The following is a 26,615-nucleotide window of genomic DNA, read 5'->3' as shown; positions in this document are numbered from 1 at the left end:
GTTCTACAACTTGCCTAGTTGTCTAATTGTTCTGCAGGCCCCCAAAATGCACTTTAATTTGCAGTCTGCACCTGAGGGGTGAAAAGTTCTGAAGCAATTGGTGGCACTTTCATGCTTTTGCGTTACTTGAGTGGGCAGAAATGCTTCAGAGGCCTGAATACAAGCATGTCAATGGAGTTGCTGCTGAATGGTCTCAGCTGTGGAAGAGTGCCCTCTTTTGACAAGCTTTTCTATAGTAATTGTGGTTTTACTTAGTGTGTAATGTACCTTTAAGAATAATATTTGTTAGGAGCGATCACATGATCTGTAGTAACCAATAGGAGAGTAGCGCAGGCTACCTCCACAGTCAGAGTTAGAGCTGAAAGTACACGTGTAGCTGCTGCTGAGTATATTGTAAATAAACTTAAATGTTTCCACCCAAGAAGTGCCTGCAGTTCAACCCTATCACTAATAGTACAACTCAGTCACCTTACAACATTTTCCAAGTGTGTGGCCGCTACCCTCACCACACCCCCATGCCCCCCACCAGCTTGTGTACTTCCTTTAGTCTGTGTTGTCTTGCCCACACAACCCTACCCCCAACCCGGCCCCACCCTCACTGGAGCCCTTGCCCAACACCGCACTGAAAGCCAGCCAGGAAAAAGCAACTTGCCTGTGCCCCCCCACCAAATGCGCGGCACCTCTGCCTTGATGTCCTATGGGCGATGCTCGTGAGCGCTGCACAAGGTTGTGCGCACTCACCTCTGAATTCCCCTTGAAGTTCAGCTTACTGGGTTTCAAAGGCAGTCATAACTCATGCCATTCTGAAGTCATGCCGACGTGAAGATAAATTTGACATGGGGGGATGATTCCAGCGTGCTGCCATAATGGTGAGATGCAAATACATTAAAATTAAATTTCTGACGCTGGATGACTGAATATATGGCCCATCATTGATAGGCAGAGCGGACGATTGCAAACTGGTTTCAGGATGCCATAAAATGGATTTTTGGCCTTCTCAGTGTATTGTCCACTCATGTCCATCATGACTCCCACCACCGATGGAAGCAGAAAATTCCGGCCTATATCTCTTTGCAGACACTTTATGTCATCTTAACAACTTGCATTCCTACCTATCTTTGTATCATCAGCATATTTGGTTATAATACATTGAGTCCCTTCATCCAAGTTATTAATATAGGTTGTAAATAGTTGAGGCCCAAGCATTTACAGTGGCACTCCAGTCATTAGATTTTGCTAACCTGAAAATGACCTCTCTCTCCTGACTCTCTGTTTTCTGTTAGTTAGCTAACCCTCTGCCCATGCTAATATCTTATCCCTGACAGCATGAGCTCTTATCTTGAGGAGTAATCTTTTGTGTGGCACCTTATCGAAGGCCTTACATTTGTGGTTTTCACATCCACTGTGGCCTTTCCAGAATTGAAGGAATTTTGAAAGATTACAACCAATGCATCTACAATCCCTGCAGCCACTTCTTCTAAGACCCTCTGATGCAGGCCTTCGGGTCCAGGTGACTTGTCAGCCTTTAGTCCCAATAGTTCTCCTAGTGATTTTTCTCTAATGATAGTGATGGTTTTAAGCTCATGCCTCCCTTTTGTCCTTTGATTTTCTACTGTTCTTTGGATGCTTTTTGTGTCTTCTACCATGAAGATAGATTTAAAACACTAGTTCAAAGTCTCTGCCATTTCTTCGTTTCCCATTATTCATTCCCCAATAACATCCTCTAAAGGACGGAATGTTTACTATATTCCTATACTACACGATACTTTACTCCTTTTTATGTGCTTGTAGAAGCTCTTACTCTGTTTTTATATTTCTTGCTAGTTTACTCCCATATTCTAAAATCTCTCTTTTTTTTAGTCAGTCATCCTTCGCTGGTTTCTAAAATTTTCCAAATCTTCTGGCCTACTACTAATCATCGCAGCAATGTACATCTTTTCTTTCAATTTGATACCACCCTTAGCTTTCTCAATGGAATAAAGTTTTGTTGAGAATTATGAAATATGTCCTTAAATGGACTGCATTTTACAGCCTTCTGCTGGGCATGTTTTCGGTCGGGGGAGCGTGTGCATGCGTCAGTAACAGTAGAAGGTGGGGACACGGAAGCAGACACAGGCACTGGGGGTGGGAATGAGATAGTCGGGGAGGTCAATGTGGATGGGGGTGGGGTTCTCTGGGAGGTAGGGACCATGCATATTCACCTGGACATCCTGGAATGACAAGGGTTCTGGTTGGTAGGTGATGGTGGGGGCTAGAAGGTGATGCCAGGGGAGTTGATAGTGATGGGGTAAAGGACATGGATTACTGGGGGAGTGGAAAGCACTGGGGGCTTACAAGAAACTTGACTACGACCATGTTTCTCAAATCTAAAGTGAGCGGAGCCTAGTGTTGGACGTGCACAGGTGCTGCATGGGAGTGCGATCAGTGAGTGGGCTGAGATGTAGGTCAGCTCAGATGGACAATTGAAAGTGAATCCCAGCAGACAGCATTGAAAATTCTCGGGACAGTGAGATGAGTGTCATGGATGAAGGGTCCGCGTGCATGAGAGTGTGCTTGTGTGAAGTTCCGAAAGGCCCTGTCACACACACACACTTCTCCCTCCAGAATTACTCATGGTCCGGCTGCATGCGGCTGAACTGTTAGTAGGGTGAAGTGGCGGAAGGAAGGGGGAGGACTCACGAAGCCTGTCAATGAAACTGAAAGGCAACATTACACATTATTCAGTGAAAGTGAATATATTTTCAGATTATAAAGTGATAATATGTGTTCACCCATGCAACCACTTATAATCAGAATTTCTTAACTTTTCTAGGCCTACCGCTTCTTCTAGGTGCTGCCCTGACATCCGCAGCAGGTGTGGAGACAGCCTGTGCAATGGTTGGCTCTGTTGCCTCCGATGACTTTGTTGAGAGTCGAAGCCTCGCGGGCCCCGGCTTGCTTTGGCTGTCCTCCTGTGGGCCAGCTGCTCCCTCTGCGGTGACAGAGGGTGAGGTTGAGGGGGTCACAGGCAAAGGGGCCTCAGAAGGAGCGGACAGCCTCTGAGCTTCCTGGGTGGATGACCCAGGGGTGTCCAACTGCCGCTCCTCCTCCCTTCGGGTGCCTGAGGGCCCCAGCCGGACTCCGTGAGGGAAGGAGCACCTGGAGGGATGTTAAGGTGCCCCGCTTCCCCCTCGCATTGCCACTGCAGGGACGCACCCATGGCAACCACGATGGAGTGCAGGTCTGTGTGCATCTTCATGTTCTGCTAGACCAGGGTCTCCATAGCATCTGCCATCCTTCCCATGGAGACCTCCATACCCGCATATCTGGGCACCACTTCATCAAAGAGGACGTGGCTGCACTCCTCCAACTCGTGTGCCACTCTGTGAGGACTTCCAACAGCTCTGCGTGATGTTCCCCCTCCTTCTGCAGACTCTCCATGATGAGTTGGTAGGCCAAATCCAGAGGCTCATCATCTGCCTCAGACCTCAGATGCCTCTTCCCCAGCAGTGCTCCGAGAGCCGGGGAGCTTGGCTGAACTTGCCTCCCACTCCTGTGGACATGTATTCGTGTGGTGACCACCAGATTGTGAGCACAAGCCTGCTCTAGATCTCGGTCTCACCAAGGTGTGTGTCACTGCACTGGTGCAGGGTGTGGGTGAGCGCTGTGATAAGTCTTCAAAGGTGTTGCCCTCAAGGTCCTCATCTGAGGTGCTCTTGACGCTGGGGTTGGGGTCAAGATTGCTTGAGGGTGAAGTATCAGGCGTGCCTAGGACAGAAAAGGGAGATTATTAGTTCTTAGCAGCCGCATTGAACACAGGACAGTGGACTCAGAGTAGCGTTGAGAGAGGGAAGAGGTGGTGCAGGATCCTCACATGGGTGTTCGCTGTCAACCTCACTGTTGCTGCAGGAATGGTCCACGTCCTCTCCGGCCAGCTCCAATGCATGACTCTCAAACAGAGTGAGGACTTTTATATCCAGCACTCCACCCCCTGTCTGGGACCTCTCCCGTTGATTATTGTCCTGCATAAAGACAGATGGCGAGAGTGAGAGCAAGGCACATGCCAGCCCAAATGAGAAGGCTGCCAGGTGTGCATGTGTGCTGAGTGGAGCCATGGATGGGATGAGAAGGCTATCTCCAGAGGAGATGAGGCCAGATGGAGATGTGAGGGCATGTGTGAGAGAGTGAGTGGTGATGTCCCTTGAGCTGGCAGTGAGTGAGATGCCGGTGAATGTGTGATGGGCTTGAGTAGATGAGTTGAGATTGATGAGGTGGTTAACTTACCCTGGTAGCATGGATGAGATCATTCATCCATTTTCTGCATTGGATGGCCGACCTCTTGTATGCAGCATTGACATTGACCACCTCTGCCACCGCCTCTAAGCTGGAGTAATGATGGGCGTCGTGCAGCTAGAGAGGGGGTAGAGGACATCCTGGCGGGCCTCCACGGTGTCCAGAGGCGTCTCATAGATGCGTCACTGAACCAGGAGGCTGCACTCTTCTTGGCTTTTGGGGCCATGTCTTCACTGCAGCCGTCCTGGGCTGCAAGCATTGAGAACTGTGTGCATGGCTGTAGTTTAAATAGGCACATGGAGTGAAGAAGCTGTGAGGTAATGGCGCGGCAGGTAAATCGGAGGCCTCCTGCCCTCAATCTGGCATGTTTCCCGTGAATTATTAAGGAGGCAGAACACGCTGGGCAGGGGGCAATACCGTAATACAGAAACCCACCATTGTGGTTGGTGGGTAAAACATCTTTTCTCATGCCCACTGCTGCACTTAGTGCAAATCTGGGACAATTCCTCCCATTGCCTTTTGAGCAGGTAACTCTGGAACTGTTAGCACAACATTGGAGATGAGGAGTCACAAATAGCTCTGCCCTTGTCCGGAGCTGGCCAGTGCAGACATATCGCCTACTAGTTCTTTGTGTCGTCTTAGCTGGAATGTTCATACAAGTCACATTCCCAGAGGTTGATGAGTTTCGCCTGTTCCTATTGGGACTGCTCAGAATTTTACAGAACCACCAGCATATGACTAGCTGCGACCATTTTAACAGCCCAGAAATGGTTCCTTTTAAAAAGAAAGAATTTAAACAAGAGAATATGGAAGGGAAACCAATTTCTTATAGATTTATTTTCCCTTCATGCCTTCTTAGCATGACATAAGATTAAAATCGCCCCTGATTATTGCAGTACCTTTCTTACAAGCTGCATTATTACTTGATTTATACTCTGTCCTACAATGTAACTATTGTTAAGAGACTTATAAACTACTCCAGTGACTTATTTCCCTTGCTATTTCTTATCTCCAGCCAGATTGACTCAACATCTTGATCTTCTGAGCCAAAATCATTTCTCAATACTGTACTAAACTTATCCTTTATTAATAGGGCTACCTTACCTCATCTTCCTTTCTTCCTATCCCTCCTGAATGCCAAATACCCTTGAATATTCAGTTCCCTGCCTTGGTCACAGTAATGGCTATCATATCATCCCCATCTATTTCTATTTGTGTTATTAGTTCATCTATCTTGTTAGGAATGCTGTGTGCCTTCAGTTAAAGAGCCTTTAGTTCTGTCTTTTTACCACTTTTCCCTACTCTGACTCATTTATGCTGGTGACCCTTGCGTTTGTGCACTCCCACCACGCTGTGGTTATCATTACCTTATTCGCTACCCTACACTACTGCCTTGTCCTTTCTCGTTAACTTTCTAAATCTCCCCTCACGTAAACCCTCCCCTGAACTATTTTAAAGCCCTCTCTACAGCCCGAGTTATACAATTTGAGAGAACATTGGTCCTCATGCAGTTCAATTCAAGTCTGTCCCAATGGTACAGCTCCCTCTTTCCCACAACTGGTGCCAGTTCCCCATGAATCGAAACCCATTTCTCCCACACCAATCTTTAAGCTACATATTCAGCTCTCTGATCTTGCTTATATTATGCCAATTTGCTTGAGACTGAGGAAGTAATCCAGAGATTATCATCTTTTTGGGGTGAATTTTACAGAAGGATGGATTACTCACACCCCCCCCATCCCCGACCTAGAAGTCAGTTGGCACCTGGTTGACATGAAAGCTGGCTATCCCCAGTGATAACACATTGGGAGTAGCCTTAATAGTGCAGAGTGGGAATTCCAAGAGAGCTTCCAGGCAATCTGTGGTCCCAGCAGCACCAGGAGAGAGTGGCGGCCACTGCTGTGCCTATAACCAATACACACAAAGTGAAGATGCCTCCCAGATTTCAGGTAAGTTGAGAGTTTTGGACCGGCACAGTTGGGAGATTCTAGCGAGGGAGGGGATGGAGTGGGAGGGGGGGGAAGGGGAACAAATGGGGTGTACCCCAATGGACATAGCAGATCCCTAGAAGGAGTTTGCTCACTTACTGCCCAACAGCAGTCCACATTGTCAAAGCTGCAGGGCTGCCCTCCTTGCTTCTGCCTTCCCTCAGGGACCGAAAAATTGCGGCAGAGGCAAAATGAGGCCGTTAAGCGGCTGCTAATTGTCCAAGGGCCTCAAAAGACTTAAGGACGGATGCGCTGTCTGACGCCTTACAACCACCCACCCACCCACCCCAGTGATTTGAGGGACAGGCCGGGGGGGATGGGTAGGTAGTGGGCAGACCAATCCTTTATTTTATGTACCTCCCCCGCCTTCAAATATGACAGTGGGAGGGCTACAAATTTCACCCCTGTGGTTCTGCTCTTTAATTTAGCCCCTAGCTGCTCACAATCCTTAAGCCTTTGCTACCAGAGGTGGTGTGAACTCTGGCTGTAGCTATCAGGGAAACACTTGCAAAGAAACATTGGTTGGCATTTTCCAGGCCCTTTGGTAATGATAGGCTGGCAAAATGACAAGGAAAGGCAGCCGCTAAGTCATTTAAGTGGCTAATTAAGAGCCCTGTTACACCTCCATAGGTTGCGTTATGGCCACTCCTGTGTCCCAGCCAATTTCGGGGACGGGAGAAGTCCTTCTTTTTGGGTATTTCATGACTCCACGGCCCATGGAGGCAACCCTAGCAACAACAGCTGCCCCTGCAGCAACAGCACTGCTGGTGCACAGTGAAACCACAAGTCCCACTATGGCCAGTGCCTGCCTACCTCGTCCTGGCATCCCCCAACTCCTCTTCAAGGGCACGTAGACAGTGAGGCGCCCTCTCCTCTCAGTTGCTGCCACAGCAATGGCCACCACTCGCAATGATGCTGCTGAGGCAGAAAAGATGTTGGGCCTCTGATTGGGCCAATGGCTATTAGGTTGCCTCATGCTTTTGACCTTGACAGCAGGACTTTGAATTTCCCAGTGAAGTTCAGCCCATTTTTTTTTAACTATTCAGCAATTGAGCAAGGCTTCATCTCTAATTACCCTTGGACAGAATTTTCCGGTCAGCGTGCGGGGGCGGGCCCAGCACTCTGACACGTAAAATGACGCGTGATGATGTTGGGCGTGCGTCCCAATGTCTTCGCGCGCCATTGCGATATTTCATTCGGCGGGCGCGTGCCAGAGTTGGCTGCGTGCCTGCTGAAATGTAAACGATCTATTAAGGTCATTAAGAAATTAATTAAAGAACTTAAGAATGCTGCATGTCCAACCTTAATGTTGGCGGGCAGGTGAAAAGCCCAAGCCACGGGCGGGATGAGGTTTCCTGAAGCTTTCATTAAATAAATAAATACATTTTCATAAATTTACAAACATGTCCCAACTCAAATGACACAATCACATGAGGAGACATGTTTAAATAAATTTTTAAATCATTTATTCAATCCTTTTAATATCCATTCAGCTCCGTGCCTCAGGGAGATTTCTGCACTCTTTCGCGCGCATGTGCGATAAAGCGCTAGCCCTGACTCTCCCTCCTCTCCCCGCCCGTACAGGTAGTGCTGAGCACTTACCGGCCACGTATTACGCTGGGCAGGCCTTAATTGGCCCACCCGCGTAAAATGGTGGTGCGCAGCCGATCACAGGCGGCGATCGGCTCCGCGCCCGCCCCCGCCCAACCAGACATACGAACAAGGAGCAGGAGTAGGCCATTCGGCCCCTCAAGCCTGCTCTGCCATTTCCTCAAATCTGCACCCTGCCCACCCCCGATAATCTATCACCCCCTTGCTTACCAAGAATCTATCCACCTCGGCCTTAAAAATATTCAAAGCCTCTGCTTCCACCGTCTCTTCAGGAAGAGGTTCCAAAGACTCTCAACCCTCAAGAGAAAAAAATTCGCCTAATCTCTGTTTTAAAAGGGCCGCCCCTTATTTTTAAACAGTGATCCCTTGTTCCAGATTTCCCCACAAGAGGAAACATCCTCTCCACATCCACCCTGTCAAGGCCCCTCAGGATCTTATATGTTTCAATCAAGTTGCCTCTTACTCTTCTAAACTCCAGTGGATACAAGCCTAGCCTGTCCAACCTTCCCTCATAAGACAACCCACCCATTCCAGGTATTAGTCTGGTAAATCTTCTCCGAACTGTTTCTGATGAATTTACATCCTTCCTTAAATAAGGTGACCAATGTTGTACACAGTACTCCAGATGTGGTCTCACTAGTGGCAACTGTTTAACTGAAGCATAACCTCCCTACTTTTGTATTCAATTCCCCTCGCAATAAATGATAACATTCTATTAGATTTCCTAATTTCTTGCTGTACCTGCATTCTAGCCTTTTGCAATTCATGCACTAAGACACTCAGATCCCTCTGCATCTCTGAGCTCTGCAATTTCTCACCATTTAGATAATATGCTTCTCTTTTATTCTTCCTGCCAAAATGGACAATTTCACATTTTCCCACATTATACTCAATTTGCCAGATCTTTGCCTACTCACTTAACATATGTATATCTTTTTGTAGCCTCCTTATGTCCTTTTCACAACTTACTTTCCTATCTTTGTGTCATCAGCAAATTTGTCAACCATCCCGTCCATCCCTTCATCCAAGTCATTCATGTAAATTGTAAACAGTTGAGGTCCCAACATTGATCCCTGTGCACACTACTCGTTACATTTTGCCTATCTGAATAAGACCCATTTATGCCTACTCTCTGCTTCCTGTTAGCCAGCCAGTCTTCTATCCATTCCAATACGTTATCCCCTATAACATGAGCTTTTATTTTCTGCAATAACCTTTGATGTGGCACTCCTTCAAATGCCTTCTGGAAATCTAAGTACAGTACATCCACTGGTTCCCCTTTATCCACAGCACATGTTACTTCCTCAAATAACTCCAATAAGTTGGTTAATCATGATTTCCCTTTCACAAAACCATGTCGACTCTGCTTGATTACCTTGAGCTTATCCAAGTGCCCTGCTATAGCTTCTTCAATAATAGTTTCGAACATTTTCCCTATGACAGATGGTAAGCTAACTGGCTTGTAGTTTCACGCTTTCTGTCTCCTTCCTTTTTTGTACAATATACATTTTCGTACAATATACTTTTTTGTAGAATATACATTTTCTATCTTCAAATCTAGTGGGACCTTCCCTGAATCTCGGGAGTTTTGGAAAATGAAAATCAATGCATCAACTATCTCAATAGCCACTTCTTTTAAGACCCTAGAATGAAGTCCACCAGGACCTGGGGACTTGTCAGCCCGCAGCTCCAACAATTTACTCAGTACCACTTCTCTGGTGATTGTTATTTTCCTCCTCCCTCCCTTCCATTTCCTGGTGTATAGCTGCTTCTGGGATGTTACTTGTATCCTCTATAGTGAAGGCTGATGCAAAATATCTGTTCAATTCATTTGCCATTTCCTTGTTTTCCATTATCAATTCTCCAGATTCACTTTCTATAGGACTAATGCTCACTTTGTTAGCTTGTTTCTTTTTAAAATAATTACAAGAAACTCTTACTATCTGTTTTTATATTTCTGGCTAGCTTTCTCTCGTACTCTAATTTTTCCCTCCTAATTAATCTTTTGGTTATCCTTTACTGTTCCTTATATTCTGTCCAATCTTCTGGTCTTTCACCCAATTTTGCATAATTCTATAGTTTTTCTTTAAGTTTGATACTATCTTTAACCTTTGTTGTTAACCAACGATAGTATGTCCATTCCTTGAAATTTTTCTTACTCGTTGGAATGTATCTATTCTGTGTATTCTGAAATATCCCCTTTAATGTTTGCTGCTGCATCTCTATTTACCTATCCCTTAACCTAATTTGCCAATTCACTTTAGCCAGCTCTGCTTTCATGCTCTCATAATTGCCCTTATTTAGTTTAAAAACAGTCTCAGACCATTCTTCTCTCCCTCAAACTGAATGTAAAATTCAATATTATGGTTGCTGCTACCTAGGGGCACCTTCACTATGAGGTCATTAATTAATCCCATCTCATTGCACAATACCAGGTCTAGTATAACCTGCTCTCTGGTTGGCTCCAGAACATGCTGGTCTAAGAAATTATCCCGGAAACATTCTATGAACTCCTCATCTAGGCTACCCTTGCCCATCTGTTTTTTCCAGTCTGTATGTAGATTAAAATCTCCCACGATTATCGTCATGCCTTCCTACAAGCTCCCATTATTTCATCCTTTATGCTCCATCCTATCATGTGGTTACTATTAGGAGGCCTGCACACGACTCCCACTCCTGCCTTTACCATTTCTCACCTCTACTCAAACCATTTCCACATCCTGGTTTCCTGAACTTGGGTAATCCTTCTCTATTGTGCTAATACCATCATTAACTAACAGAGCCACCCCTCCACCTTTCCCTCACTTCCTGTCCTTCCTAAATGTGCTATACCCTTCAATGTTTAGGTCCCAATCCATGCCCTCCTGCTGCCAAGTCTCTGTAATGGCTATCAAAACGTACTTATTTATTTCTATGTGCGCTCTCAGCTCATCATGCTTCGTGCATTCAAATACAGAGCCTTTAGTTTGATCCTTCTATTCTTTTTATAACCTCTCATCTGTTTTGTTGATTTACTGTTAGATTTGTGGTCTCTATTCCTTCCTGTCCAAGTCTGTTTTTCATTTCCTGTAATAATGCCTTTCTCTTTTGCCTTGTCTCTACTCTTTGATTTACCACATCTTCCCAAATTTGTACCCTTGCCCCCACTACTTAGTTTAAAACCCTATCCACTTCCTTAGTTATGTGGCTCATAAGAACACCAGTCCCAGCACAGTTCAGGTGTAGATTGTCCCAACGGTACAGATCCTATTTTCCCCAGTATTGGTGCCAGTGCCCCGTGAACCAGAACCCACTTCTCCCAAACCAGGCTTTGAGCCACACATTCATCTCCCTAATCTGATTTTTCGTATGCCAATTTGCACGTGGTTCAGGAAATAATCCAGAGATTATTACCTTTGAGGTTTTGCTTCTTAATTTGGTGCCAAGTTCTTCATACTGACTATGTAGAACCTCCTTCTTTTTCCTGCCTATGTCATTGGTACCAACATGAACCAGGACGACTGGGTCATCCCCCTCCCCCTGCAAGTTCCTCTCCAGCCCCGAGCAGATGTCCCGAACCCTGGCACCAGGCAGGCAACACAACATCTGGGCTCATGCTCTTTGCTGCATAGAATGGTGTCAATCCCTCTGACTATACCGTCCCCTACTACCACTACATTCCTTGTACCTCCCCCCACTTGTACCCCGGTGCCATGGTCAGTTTGCTCATCCACCCTGCAGCCCCCACTCTCATCCAAACAAGATGAAAAAACCTCAAAACTGTTGGACAATTGCAAGGACTGAGGCTCCTGCATTCCTGCCCTCTGGGTCCCCTTACTTGCTTCACTTGCAGTCACACCCCGCTGTCCCTGACCACTGACCAAATCAGAAGACACTAGCCTAAAGAGTGTGACCACCTCCTAGAATAAAGTATCCAGGTTAACTTTCCCCTCCTCTGATATGTTGCAGTATCTGCAGCTCAGCCTCCAGCTCAATAACTCAGCCGAAGTTCCTGCAGCCGCAAACACTTTCTACAGACATGTTTGCCCTGCATCACACAGGTATCCAGAAGCTCCGATATCCTGAAATTGCAGCACATTATCTGCCCTGCCATCTCCAATATGTGTTAATTAATTAATTATTGCTAATTAATTAATTATAATTAAGAAAGCTTATGCTTCCCAATACGTTTTGGCACTGTCAATAAACTTTACAATACTGATAAAACAATACAATACTTACAATGCTGATAAAACAATACAGTACTTACAATACTGATAAAACTAACAATACCAGTTACTGGTTTACCCACTCATCTGCTGCACGAAAGTGAAAATCAAATGCTGGAGGCTGAAAAAGAGTAGAAGAAAAAGCACCTCCTTCCCACCCTTCACCGAACTCCCCACTCAGCACAGTTTACTTCTTGGAGTAAACCTTAACTAAAGCACCTCTTTCCCCTTATGCACCGAATTCCCACGTTGAACCAAATTCCCAAATATATTCACTAGGTCTCTGTCTCACTCAGGCCAAAATCTCCCCCCTCTTCAGGCCTGATGAATATTCACTTTTGGAATTTTCCTGCTATTGGTGGGAAGAAAGACCTCACTCCTAGGCTTTATTTTTCATCCATGCCCTCCAGGGAGGCTTCAGAAAACCTGGGGGCAAGCCTGCAACTCACTTATGACCAAATTCCTTCTTGCAGCAGGGCAACAGTTAAACTAGCCAAACTGGACTGTGGCCTCCTGCTCAAGGTATATTTCTGCTTTAAAAAGAACTTTGCAGAACCACTGGAAATACCATCCAGCAGGCGTGGAGACTTCCTGTTCCCAACATAATCAGGTTGGAGATCCACGGGTCAAATGAAAATGGGGCCAAGGAGTTAAATTAGCCCAAGCCTGAAAATTAGACCAGTGCGCGCATTTTGCACTTGCCTGCCCACCTTTCCAAAGCCATTCTGGATTTATTTCAACTGCAGCATGTTTTTAGACAGAACTAAGAAAGAGCCATTTTCCTGATTCTAGTTCTCAGGAATGAAGTGGGTAATGTAAGGATACGTAAATATGTAGAAAATTAGTATATAGGTATATAATTAGATTCACTATCAGAATTGAAATGGAGAGGAAATGGACAACGATAAAAGTGCTAGAATGTAAACAATTTTATTAAGATAAAAGGCAACTAACTCAGATAAATTGGAAAGAAAAGATCTCTAATAAGACAGTGGGTTTTAGGTTTTATAAAAACAGAACTTGCAGGACAAAAGCAAATAGGTAATGTTAAAATTATAGAAACCATTGGTTAGGCTGCAGTTACAATATTGTATCCTGTTTTGGCTGCTTTAGCTAGTAGGGATGTCAAGATCAGTCCCAAGTCCCAACCCCCAACCCACCCCCTTAAACCAGCTTATATTTCACCCCTTTCCTATTTTTCCTTAGTTCTGTTGAAGAGCCATGAGGACTCGAAACGTCAACTGTGCTCTTCTCCACCGATGCTGCCAGACCTGCTGAGTTTTTCCAGGTATTTTTGTTTTTGTTTTTGTAAAGTTCAGTAAGCAGGTCCAGAAGAGATTTACTAGGACAGTACCAGAAAGGAGAGACTTTAGTTTTAAGTAAGGAGATTATAAGATTAGGTGATTAGGTCAGATTTATCAGAACAACGAAGACTAAGAAGAGACCTGGTAGAGGTGTTCAAATGTGAGAGAGTTTTTACAAGGTAAACTGAGAAATAATGGGCTGAATTTTGTTGTGATGGCGGAAGTCCTGCAGCCAGGGCCGAAAGCAGGAAGCAACCCTGCTTTGGCTGGTGGCGGGACCTGGGCAGCATTTTGCTGGCAGTGGCTAATAAAGAGGACACCGCTGGGGGAAGTCATCCAGTTAAGGACAGCAGCCCACTTCCAAGAGCTGCTGGTCTAATCAGTGGGTCAACAGCTCAGCAGCCTCAGCAATGCGAATGCTGGTGGTGGTCATTGCTGAAGCTAGAAGAAAGGTTAAGTGAGAGGCCCTGATTTGGGTTAATTTATTGAGACTAGGCACATGGGAACATTCATACTGAGGTATAAAGCTTGAAGTCACATCGGCAGCAAAGCTGTCAGTGTGTGCTCTACTTAACAGCAAAAAGTGGAGGAGATGGGAGAAGGGGGGTCATAAGCGCCCCTGATGCCGTTGCCATAAGGGCGGCCATCGCTGCAAGGGGCCGCTCTATGAGCCAAGGAGTGCCTGCTGGAGGCTACCAGGTTTCACCCTGCAGTCTCTTTATGCAGTGGTGGGCCCTCCTGATGTGGGCAAAATGCAGGAAATGGCCCTTGATTGACCACTTAAGCGGTTCAATTGGTCTCCTGAGCCGTTAATCCTCCCGCTGCTGGTAATATGACATGGCTGCAGGAAGACATCAGGCACCTCCTCCAATGGCTTAACATGCCATTTTGTCAGCTTTCTTGCCTCTCAGCCTGTCCCCAAAAGGTGCAGAAAATTCCAGTTGCTATTTCAACTGGTAATTGAGATGGTAAAGGGCCTACATTTAAAATCACCATCAATACATATTGGAGCCAGAATTTATTTTAGCACGGTTTAGTTTAGGTATGCGCTAATAACCTTCTACATTCCCAGCTTACCCAAATTCTGTGCAGAAAACTCCTGTATATTATTCATTCTGTTTTTGAAATTTTAGCCTTACATAATTCTGCACAAGATTTTCATGCCTGCAGTTGTAATATGCCTTTAAGGGATAGGAGCATGACATCACTAGAAAGGAAGAGTGTCATGCGATCCGGTTTAGTTTCACCTTTTGCTGTTAAGCAGAGCATACACAGACAGCTTTGCTGCTGATGTATCTTCAAGCTTTATACCTCAGTACGAATGTTCCCATGTGTGTAGTCTCAATAAATTAATCCACAATAGGTTTGCATAATCCCTTATGAGCAACTGGTGCCTTTAGATCCTTATAAAAACATGACATCTGCTATTCATAAAGTGCATTTTATTTTCTCTCTCTTTTGGTCAATTTTGAGAACCTCTTCTTGGAGGAGCAATCCTCCAAGCAGCATTGACTAATGAATCAGCAGTTTATTAGCCCTTGCTCTCAATGTATTTAAGTCTCTCTACATTTTCTAAAATTAGCAGACAGGAAAATAACCATAAGATCCTCCTAATCTATTATGATGTTCGTGCAACAACATAGACAGAAGCGGATAAAACAAAGATGGAAGCCTTCGAATACAAAGCTCTGGCACTAAAATGAGATTTGGGGAGACACGAGAAACCACAGAATTTTTACCTTGGTCAAAAGGCCAATTCCTTCTATTTACTTTAGTGCACATTGGACACAGAACGTCTTTTTGCTGATAAAAAACATTTTACAAATTACACCCCCATATTGTCTATGTTTTTGTTTTACCTTTTAACAAACTCTTCAAAGAGGATGCGATGAGAGTATCCTTGTGCGCGAATGCGTGTAGTTTCCAAAATGCCAGTGTACCGCAGTTGAACCAGTACTCTTTCTTCAAAAAATTTTTCTGCTTGTCGGTCATCATTGGGTTTGATGCAACGGACAAAATGAGGCTGACCAACCACCATTTTAGACAGTAGATCCATTAATGAATACTGCCAGATAAGAAAGAAAATCCACCTAAAAAATTGTTTGTTGCTTTGTAATTGATCAATTACTTCTCATAACTTATTTACAATGATCAGAATTCGAACAATTTATATCTTTCATATCTTTTTTGTTAAATGTTTTTTAGTATAAACTGTATGATGCCAATGAAGAAAGCTTGGAGCAAAATAAATAAGAAAAGCTGCATCTAGCACTAAAGCTCACAAAAGTGTCTGCTGAAAAAAAATTAAAGCCCCCAAAATTACAATAAGGTCCTTAAAAGGTCGAATGAATGTGTATGGGCCTTTTAAATACCCTTCTGCCTAAGGCTTTGACCCTGGAGGTTTCAGCTAAATTCCTTGAGACATTTTCATTTGATCATTTCTACCAATTATTCTCTTTTCATTTTACAGTTTGATAAAGTTATTTGGTACGTATATTTGTAACTATGTTTTTTCACTAAAATACACTGGTCAAAGTCATCAATAATTGTTTGGAATGCAGACATCAAGCAATCTGCACAAGAACCTTAAAATTCTGTATCGTGGCCCCCCCCATATGCATATACATGTGCTCTTTTAAGTTTCTAGCAATACCGTAGAATTCAATTTCTTTAAAGGTCTTTTTTTTAATTATCTGCAGCTAAATTTATAACTTTACCCTAAAGTAAGAAGCCACAGTTTGTCTTTTCATGTTTGTTGTTTCCTCGGGATGTCGCATAACTTCCATTGTATCAACCTGGTTACAAAATAGTGTAAATGCAATACATGTCATCAAGAGATTACAAAAACAACCTAACTTTCTAGAACTAGCACCTGTGGATAGAGTGATAAAATTACCAATGCAAAAAAAAGCAGAGGATCAGCCGCTGAGAGTCAATAAAAGGAATCAAATAAATCAAAGGGTGCTAGCTTAAAGGCATACTACAGATATTAAAATACAACATAATTCAGATTTTTACTATTAAACCAACATAAAATTTAACCATAACGTAAATTCTGTCTGAAAAACAGCCCTACTAACCACATAATATTAACATTTTGATGACCTTACACTTTACAAAAAACATATTTCATCAAATCTAATGAAGCACTAAAATTAATGGCTTCAGAGTTATGTTTACATTACCATAAGTTCTGGTATGCATTTCTGTTCATTATGTAAATATATCTAGGACATAGGTAGGTATTATGGTTTGTGTATAATTGCTTGTTTAATGCCGCCATCTAATCTAAGAAAATGGAAATAGGTTACAAATTTGTGAAATAAGAACTGGTTTTACTGGACAATCTACAAACAAATAACTGAATATTCAAAACAATTACAAATTCATGGATGTACTGAGTGTACAATGTATGAGAAATTTATCTGCACACATACAGCAACTTGAAAATGCTTTTTAAATTTAGGAATTTCACATCAATGTGTTGGCTTACTAACATCCTGAACTACAAAGTGATAGAACGCAGCTCTGTGTTTGCGATTCCCAGCCTGGCAAATTCCTAATACCAGCTGAACTAAAGGAAGCAAATATTAAGAACATTTTTCCATAAGGATAGAGAGGAAATCAGAGGGCAAATCATCCTAACTCGCTCTTGTAAATTTAGCAGTTAGCTGCAGGTTGACAGTGAGGTCTGGGAATAGATTGTGTTCCACCTTCTAAGCAGAGGATTAGTGCATAGTTAAGAAGATATAACAATGAGAAAATTAAATAAAAAAGGCATGTGAAAAAAAAGTGTTGCTCCCTAAAAAACAGTTTTACATTTAAAAAATATTTCACATCAATATGTAGCACTTTTGCATTTGTTAGTGTGCATTTTGGAATATATTTTCTAATATAGTTTTTGAAAATTCATGAAACATATTCTGAGCTTTTGTCCCCTTTTCTCAATTAGCGTTCTATTATGTAAAATCCAAGACTTCAAATTGGTGATTCTAAAGTAAATAGGAGAAAATAAATGTAAATTTAACCCTCAAGGGTTAGCTATGAACGTGGACGTGTAGTTTGCAAATGGCTGGCAACTGGGATATATTATGTACATTGATATCAAGCTCCTGTGGTTCATTATTCTTTGACCAAAACATATAAAAGAAACAAAGGAAAACACTGTAATCTCATTTGTCCCATTAAAACCTATTTTGTTCCTAAAGTGACTCTTAAAAATATGGAACATGCATTCTGTAATCTCAATAAATTGAACACATAATGACCAAAATGCAAATAAATTTTAATACAATTATTTTGACCAGATTTTTTTTAATCAATCTCCAAGTTAAGCAAAAGATTATCGTCTTGCACTCGTCAGGACAAATGCAAGAATGCCAAATTTCAAATGATCACAACAATTACTACAGGAAGAAATGGTGCTGACTGGTAAGTTGACTCTGATTGACCGAGGTGGAGTCAGGGAGAAAGCAAGGGAATTATTAATTCCCCAAGCTTCCAGGTAATTCAAACAAGGCGTAAGGCTTGAACATATTCCTTTCATTTGCAGAGAACAGTCCCTGTGTATGAATGTATGTCGCTATCAGCAAGTGTATTTGAGCCATGTTATGAGTTTGACCGATTATCTTAAATTGGTTGTTAGTGTAGCTATCAGCAGTCTCAGGATTGTTCAGCAATTGCTGCCCAATTGCTGAATCACATCTAACGGCAGATGTTTTGTTTTGGGTTTTGCAAGCATGGGCTGGTTGGGTACGGTTTGCTCTCTGCCTATTATGAACAACTGAAAGAAGATGCTGTTTGATTCAATTAGCCAATTGCTGGGATGTATGGCCTAAGTACCAGGCATCACACTAGCACTGAAATTCATACATCTTTTTGGACTGATGGCAGCATCCTAATAGTGGAAAATACCACTTGTGTAGCAAAGTGAAATGGCATGCTTAACCAACTGTTCAAATTTTTGAAATACCTTGCCTTTCCAAGGTAGCTTGAGGTAGACTAGGCATTTTCAGGTCCGCAAGTGGTGATCTTTGGACCATCGTAAGTTTGCATGATACACAGCAAACAACAACCTGATCGGGATAGCTACTGTCCTGCAGGATAGCTTTGACGCTCTCTATTTCTGCAACAAACTTGCAAGGTGAACAAATGGCTAGGACCCTATTTACAAGATTGCCGATAAGGCCATTCTAATAGCACGTGCAGCTGTACGAATCCCAACATGTACTTTGACCAGTGAAGTTAGGTTTGCAGTTGACAGCAGTGGAGAACCCATTAGCAAACTTCTTAACCAGTACGTCAAGGAAAGGAAGCACGTTTGGCTGCTCCACCTCAAAAGTGAATTTGAGCACTGCTATTTCCTTCCCTCCTCATTACTTTCCCCATGGTAATGCCTTGGCTAATCAGAGTCGATTTGCCAACAAATCAGCACCCATTTCTTCTGTGGTATAAGTTGCTGCGATCATTTGAAATTTGGTATTCTTGCATTTGTCCTGATGGGTGTGAGATGAAAAGCTTTTGCAACACGTCTCTCTTTTCAGTAATATTCAAGTTCTGTATTATCAAGTGACTGTGTACCTGATACAGATGTACAAAAATGTATTATAAAAGCAGAAAGTACTGGAAGAACCCAGCAAGTCTGGCAGCACTTGTGGAGCGAGGAACACAGTTAACGTTTTGAGTCCAATATGACTCTTCTTCAGAACTGAAGGGAGGTAGAAATGTGATTGGTTTTATGCTGTTGAAAGTTGGGTGGGGGGTGGGGAGGGATCGGTCAGGTGGAGAAAAAGAGAAAGTCGGGATAAGGCCACCCCTTTTCCTTCACCTGACCATCCCCTGCCCCCACCCGCTCCCCAACTTTTTCAACGGCATAAAACCCATCACATTTCTCTGTCGTTGAAAGAGATAATTCAATTTTGACTATGTAGTCCAGAAGTTTCTAAGATGTAAAAACAAATACTGAGTGTTGTGTTTGAATAGAAGCCTATTTTCCTATTTACTTATATATTTTATAATTATGAATGTATTGGTTATTTAGATTTTGAATTGCTTTATAACAAAGAAAACACCAGAACTTTAGCTGAGAACCCAATCCTTGGCCCAGCTCTATTCTGCTTCTCTTTTTGTTACATAGTTGGATACTTGGCAGAACTTGATAAACCTCTTGATGATGTAGATTTTGCATTGATAGATTACTGATCTCAGCCAGGCCATTGCCCATGGACACGGACTGAATTTTGGAAAGATAACGCAATAGTTCAGAGAAATCAGAGGGATAATCCACCATTCTTACACACCCCTGGCAGGCAGTTCAAGAGTGCCACAGGGAAACACTCGTGAGTAGCATCTAGGAGCACAAAACAGAGACAGGCCTGTAAATTTAGAAGCAGGTCAAATTAGAGTGCAGGATTAATACTCTGTGATAGAGCAATGAGATTTGAGGCAGCCTTGATTTTGGGCCTGGCCCTCATTGTCATTGTGCTACAACCCTTCAGCAGACAGACCAGTTGAGTCAAGAAAAATTAGTCCTCAACTAGAATCACAGCAGGCCTTTGGTAAGTGTTTTCAGAGGCTGGGTCCAAGGTCCACAATTGGGTATCAGATTGGGGACTGGAGCCAAAGAGTCCTACCTCACTAGATGGGGCCATGGGAGGGATTGTGGTAGAGGGACTGGCATCTGCAACTGAGGGTTAGGTCAAGGGACAGGAGGTCTGGAGTTTACAAATGCGTGAGCGAGTCGGAATTCAAAATTGAATTACCTGGAAAAACTCAGCAAGTCTGGCAGCATCGGCGGAGAAGAAATCAGTCAACGTTTCGAGCCCTCATGGCCCTTCAGCAGAACTGAAGCATAGTTTCAACAAGGGAGAAATATAAATTGGTTTAAGGTGGGTGGGGGGGAAGAGACACATTGAGGGTATGGTGTGAGCAGATAATCAAAGGATGTCACAGACAAAAGGGTCAAAGAGGTGTTGAAGGTGGTGGTCTTTGTCTGAGAAAAGTGCTAATTAAGAATGGAAAACAGGATATTCAAAGTACAGCTCTAGTGGGGGTGGGGTGGAAAGACTAAAGGTTTTAGTTTTAGATTTAAAAATAATGGAAATAGGTGGGGAAAGAAGAATCTATATAAATTATTGAAAAAAAAGCGGGTGGGGGGGGGAAAGAAAAGGGGTGGGGATGGGGGGAGGGGGAGTTTAAGATCTAAAGTTGTTGAATTCAATATTCAGCCCAGAGGGCTGTAAAGTGCCTAGTCGGAAGATGAGGTGCTGTTCCTCCAGTTTGCGTTGGGCTTCACTGGAACAATGCAGCAAGCCAAGGACAGACATGTTGGCAAGAGAACAGGGTGGAGTGTTAAAATGGCAAGCGACAGGGAGGTTTGGGTCTTTCTTGCGGACAGACCGCAGGTGTTCCGCAAAACGGTCGCCCAGTTTGCGTTTGGTCTCTCCAATGTAGAGGAGGCCGCATTGGGAGCAACGAATGCAGTAGACTAAGTTAGGGGAAATGCAAGTGAAATGCTGCTTCACTTGAAAGGAGTGTTTGGGCCCTTGGACGGTGAGGAGAGAGGAAGTGAAGGGGCAGGTGTTGCATCTTCTGCGTGGGCATGGGGAGGTGCCATAAGTGGGGGTTGAGGAGTAGGGGGTGATGGAGGAGTGGACCAGGGTGTCCCAGAGGGAACGATCCCTACGGAATGCCGTCAAGGGGGGTGAAGGGAAGATGTGTTTGGTGGTGGCATCATGCTGGAGTTGGCGGAAATGGCGGAGGATGATCCTTTGAATGCGGAGGCTGGTGGGGTGATAAGTGAGGACAAGGGGGACCCTATCATGTTTCTGGGAAGGAGGAGAAGGCGTGAGGGAGGATGCGCGGGATATGGGCCGGACACGGTTGAGGGCCCTGTCAACGACCGTGGATGGAAAACCTCGGTTAAGGAAGAAGGAGGACATGTCAGAGGAGCTGTTTTTGAAGGTAGCGTCATCAGAACAGATGCGACGGAGGCGAAGGAACTGAGAGAATGGGATGGAGTCTTTACAGGAAGCGGGGTGTGAGGAGCTGTAGTCGAGGTAGCTGTGGGAGTCGGTAGGCTTGTAATGGATATTGGTGGACAGTCTATCATCAGAAATTGAGACAGAGAGGTCAAGGAAGGGAAGAGAAGTGTCAGAGATGGACCATGTGAAGATGATGGAGGGGTGGAGATTGGAAGCAAAATTAATAAATTTTTCCAGGTCCCGACGAGAGCATGAAGCAGCACCGAAGTAATCATCGATATACCGGAGAAAGAGTTGTGGGAGGGGGCCGGAGTAGGACTGGAACAAGGAATGTTCCAAATACCCCATAAAGAGACAGGCATAGCTGGGGCCCATGCGGGTACCCATAGCCACACCTTTTATTTGGAGGAAGTGAGAGGAGTTAAAGGAGAAATTGTTCAGTGTGAGAACAAGTTCAGCCAGACGGAGGAGAGTAGTGGTGGATGGGGATTGTTCGGGCCTCTGTTCAAGGAAGAAGCTAAGGGCCCTCAGACCATCCTGGTGGGGGATGGAGGTGTAGAGGGATTGGACATCCATGGTGAAGAGGAAGCGGTTGGGGCCAGGGAACTGGAAATTGTTGATGTGACGTAAGGTGTCAGAGGAATCACGGATGTAGGTGGGAAGGGACTGGACAAGGGGAGAGAGAAGGGAGTCAAGATAACGAGAAATGAGTTCCGTGGGGCAGGAACAGGCTGACACGATCGGTCTGCCAGGACAGTTCTGTTTGTGGATTTTGGGTAGGAGGTAGAAGCGGGCCGTCCGAGGTTGGGTGACTATCAAGTTGGAAGCTGTGGGAGGAAGATCTCCAGAGGAGGAGGTCAGTGACAGTCCTGGAAACAATGGCTTGATGTTCTGTGGTGGGGTCATGGTCCAGGGAGAGGTAGGAGGAAACGTCTGCGAGTTGACGCTCAGCCGCTTCCTCTTCACCACCATGGATGTCCAATCCCTCTACACCTCCATCCCCCACCAGGATGGTCTGAGGGCCCTTAGCTTCTTCCTTGAACAGAGGCCCCAACAATCCCCATCCACCACTACTCTCCTCCGTCTGGCTGAACTTGTTCTCACACTGAACAATTTCTCCTTTAACTCCTCTCACTTCCTCCAAATAAAAGGTGTGGCTATGGGTACCCACATGGGCCCCAGCTATGCCTGTCTCTTTATGGGGTATGTGGAACATTCCTTGTTCCAGTCCTACTCCGGCCCCCTCCCACAACTCTTTCTCCGGTACATCGATGATTACTTCGGTGCTGCTTCATGCTCTCGTCGGGACCTGGAAAAATTTATTAATTTTGCTTCCAATCTCCACCCCTCCATCATCTTCACATGGTCCATCTCTGACACTTCTCTTCCCTTCCTTGACCTCTCTGTCTCAATTTCTGATGATAGACTGTCCACCAATATCCATTACAAGCCTACCGACTCCCACAGCTACCTCGACTACAGCTCCTCACACCCCGCTTCCTGTAAAGACTCCATCCCATTCTCTCAGTTCCTTCGCCTCCGTCGCATCTGTTCTGATGACGCTACCTTCAAAAACAGCTCCTCTGACATGTCCTCCTTCTTCCTTAACCGAGGTTTTCCATCCACGGTCGTTGACAGGGCCCTCAACCGTGTCCGGCCCATATCCCGCGCATCCTCCCTCACGCCTTCTCCTCCTTCCCAGAAACATGATAGGGTCCCCCTTGTCCTCACTTATCACCCCACCAGCCTCCGCATTCAAAGGATCATCCTCCGCCATTTCCGCCAACTCCAGCATGATGCCACCACCAAACACATCTTCCCTTCACCCACCTTGACAGCATTCCGTAGGGATCGTTCCCTCCGGGACACCCTGGTCCACTCCTCCATCACCCCCTACTCCTCAACCCCCACTTATGGCACCTCCCCATGCCCACGCAGAAGATGCAACACCTGCCCCTTCACTTCCTCTCTCCTCACCGTCCAAGGGCCCAAACACTCCTTTCAAGTGAAGCAGCATTTCACTTGCATTTCCCCTAACTTAGTCTACTGCATTCGTTGCTCCCAATGCGGTCTCCTCTACATTGGAGAGACCAAACGCAAACTGGGCGACCGTTTTGCGGAACACCTGCGGTCTGTCCGCAAGAAAGACCCAAACCTCCCTGTCGCTTGCCATTTTAACACTCCACCCTGTTCTCTTGCCCACATGTCTGTCCTTGGCTTGCTGCATTGTTCCAGTGAAGCCCAACGCAAACTGGAGGAACAGCACCTCATCTTCCGACTAGGCACTTTACAGCCTTCTGGGCTGAATATTGAATTCAACAACTTTAGATCTTAAACTCCCCCTCCCCCCATCCCCACCCCGTTTCTTTCCCCCCCCCACCCGCCTTTTTTTTCAATAATTTATATAGATTCTTCTTTCCCCACCTATTTCCATTATTTTTAAATCTAAAACTAAAACCTTTAGTCTTTCCACCCCACCCCCACTAGAGCTGTACTTTGAATATCCTGTCTTGCATTCTTAATTAGCACTTTTCTCAGACAAAGACCACCACCTTCAACACCTCTTTGACCCTTTTGTCTCTGACATCTTTTGATTATCTGCTCACACCACACCCTCAATGTGTCTCTTCCCCCCCACCCACCTTAAACCAATTTATATTTCTCCCTTGTTGAAACTATGCTTCAGTTCTGCTGAAGGGCCATGAGGGCTCGAAACGTTGACTGATTTCTTCTCCGCCGATGCTGCCAGACTTGCTGAGTTTTTCCAGGTAATTCTGTTTTTATTTTGTTTTGGATTTCCAGCATCCGCAGTAGCTTTTAGCTTCAAAATTGAAGGTTGGCTGAAGACCTGGAGTCCGTGATCAGGTTTCAGGGGTTCTGAAGCAGTGGTGTTTGGAGGAAATCTGCTGCAATGATCATGTCCTTTAATATAGGATTGGGAGAAGTGCTCCTGCTTCTCCTGGTTCCCAATTTAGGCACCTTACTTAATTTGTTGATTGCCAAGGCTTCGTTTCCCTGAGTGCAACTTGCAATAGTACTGGAACAGGGACCTCAATCAGGCACTATGCCCCTGATAAGTATGTCTAAAGGGCTTAATGCCATCTTCAGGGGTCATTAAAGGACACCTCTTGTTTGTCCTTCCCAAAAATGATAGTCCAGGCACTTCTGGCTGGAAGTATGCGCACTTTCTGCCTGCCATTTTGGGACCTTAGCAGGTTGCGTAGCTTCTGAGAAATGGGAGTTGCATGGCTAAGTTCCAGGCCTCTTTGATGGTGAGTTATGGAATAAAAAAAACTAAAATTGAAAAACCAATACTGAAAACAAACATTGCGAATTCAATACATTTAAAGAATAACAATGTTCTGACTTATTTTGTACATAAAAAGAACTGAACTGAACTGTAGGTTTGGGATGATTGTCACTGTGTACCGTTGTCATGTTTAAGTTTTCTATCTGACATTAAATGTCATCTTGTTGTCATTCTTACCTTCAGCAAGTATTTAGGAGACTGTATTTGAAAAGTAAATAGAATAAAAGATGATCAGCAATATAACAAGAACTAAAGCAATAGGAGATCAGTACTGTAAGATTAAATAGAGAAGTAAATACTGCAAAGATGATCATTTTGACAATAACTACATTATGTTGCTTCAAACCCTCACATTACTACTTTTATTGGATTCCTAATTTCTCACAGCATGCTGTTTTATAGGCAGCATTTATAATTTGTATTGAAAAATAAGATGAAGTGAACCTCTGTAAATAAAAACTCAATGTTCCTATAAAAATCTGCATTAATAGACACAGCTTCAAAGCATTCAAACTCATCACATGACCAAATAAATATTGGGATTTTTGATTAGATCAGTAGCAAGGTTCATTATTTAGTCTCTCACATCATGGTGTGAATGCAATCATCAAGGAGGTTTTTTTTTGGATCATACAAATTGTATTCTTCTCTTTTAGGAAAACTCAGAAAAAATTCTGGATTTCCAGTGGACATCATTACTTTACCATGAGCAGTAATTTGTTTTTAAACATCAAGCCAAATGGCCCCTGCTTGATGAAAAGGTTACAGTTAAATGTTTGCTGCTGAAGTGTAGTAATATGTACATACTGGATTTGTGCTGCTGTATTCATTGATTGGCTTGACTTCAGTTGTTTTCTTTGAAGATATAGTAGCTAGAGGGATAGGTATAAGTCCTGGTGACTTACACCATAGGATGCAAATGAAGAACCCAAGAACTAAGTGCTTTGATGTAAATGTAAATGTAAAGTCCATGTGAAATGCAGTTTGATACTATGCAATTAAGATTGATCAAATCTAAACTTTAGATTTAAATACTTAAAGGTAACTATTTTCATTACTTTTGAATCAGTTTAAATCACATCCTCGTATTGAACTGAAAAGACTGTAAAATAATATTTCAATATCTCTATTAATAAACTTTATTCTCCTGAAACTGTTTATATCAATACAAATTTGATCATTTGATCTCGTGAAGAATTAAATTCACAATACACTTTTTCAGTTCACAAATGAAACAGAAAACATAAGTTGTACTAAAGCAATAAAAAAGGAAAAGGGTCTCAGGATCATTATCAAAACGGGCTTATTAAAAATAAAAAGTTAATTGTAGTTTTATCTCACAATGCTAATTAGAAGTTCCTTATTTGAAAGAGCCAGTTATAAAGCATACAAACCTTTTTGCGGCCTACAGTAAGATGTGGAGGTAATGACCTTGATGCTGCATTTACTTTTGCTCTTGACTGTGCTAAGTTACCTGAAAAGAAAGAAAGCAAAATAGTTTTATATAAGAGATGCTAAAAAAAGATATTAAGTAAGCATGTGTGATACGCTTAGAATATGTCAAAGTTTTAGTATGTCTAGCACAAGATGTCCAAATGTTTTCTCTGGCTACATCTTCAGAGGCTAAACTGTGATTAATAGCAATGAAAGGAGCCTTTGAAGCAAGATTGGTGACATCAAAGTCTTAATCCATGGGTGGCAGGATTTTTTTAAATGAGTGGGAAGCATTTTAACACATTTCAACGGATTTACAGCATAAATAAACAATAGGTCACTGCAGATATTCCATGCACCTTTCAACAAATGGTATGACCAAGGCTGAGGTATAATTCTCAATTTAAATATGCATTGTGTAATAGCCGCATGTGCAAATTTTTTTTAAAATCCTTCGGGAAATCACTTAGCAGGTGGATAAAACATTTCTAAGTTATGAACTTAGT

General features: G+C 43.7%; 1 protein-coding gene across 11 annotated transcripts in view; it reads right to left on the bottom strand.

Annotated features, from left to right (window-relative positions):
• The window catches only part of myo3b (myosin IIIB), a 655,750-nt gene that overhangs the window by 279,579 nt on the left and 349,556 nt on the right, over positions 1 to 26,615 (bottom strand). For 9 of the 11 annotated variants that reach the window (XR_013577968.1, XR_013577969.1, XM_078552132.1 and 6 more), the window contains 4 exons: positions 26,070 to 26,149; positions 24,853 to 24,873; positions 16,101 to 16,178; positions 15,243 to 15,448 (listed from right to left, as the gene is read on the bottom strand). Coding sequence is in view for 9 of the 11 variants with exons in the window: in XM_078552132.1 (XP_078408258.1) it covers positions 15,243 to 15,448; positions 16,101 to 16,178; positions 24,853 to 24,873; positions 26,070 to 26,149 (385 nt within the window). In the remaining 2 variants the exon portion in view is untranslated. The remainder of the gene's footprint in view (positions 1 to 15,242; positions 15,449 to 16,100; positions 16,179 to 24,852; positions 24,874 to 26,069; positions 26,150 to 26,615) is intronic. The other 2 variants (XM_078552136.1, XM_078552137.1) reach the window with 1 other exon arrangement.

Source organism: Cetorhinus maximus, chromosome 11, assembly GCF_964194155.1.
Source record: "Cetorhinus maximus chromosome 11, sCetMax3.hap1.1, whole genome shotgun sequence".
NCBI classification, from domain to species: domain Eukaryota; kingdom Metazoa; phylum Chordata; class Chondrichthyes; order Lamniformes; family Cetorhinidae; genus Cetorhinus; species Cetorhinus maximus.
Note: the sequence above shows the minus strand (reverse complement) of the source record. Positions and strands in the feature narration are given on the sequence as shown.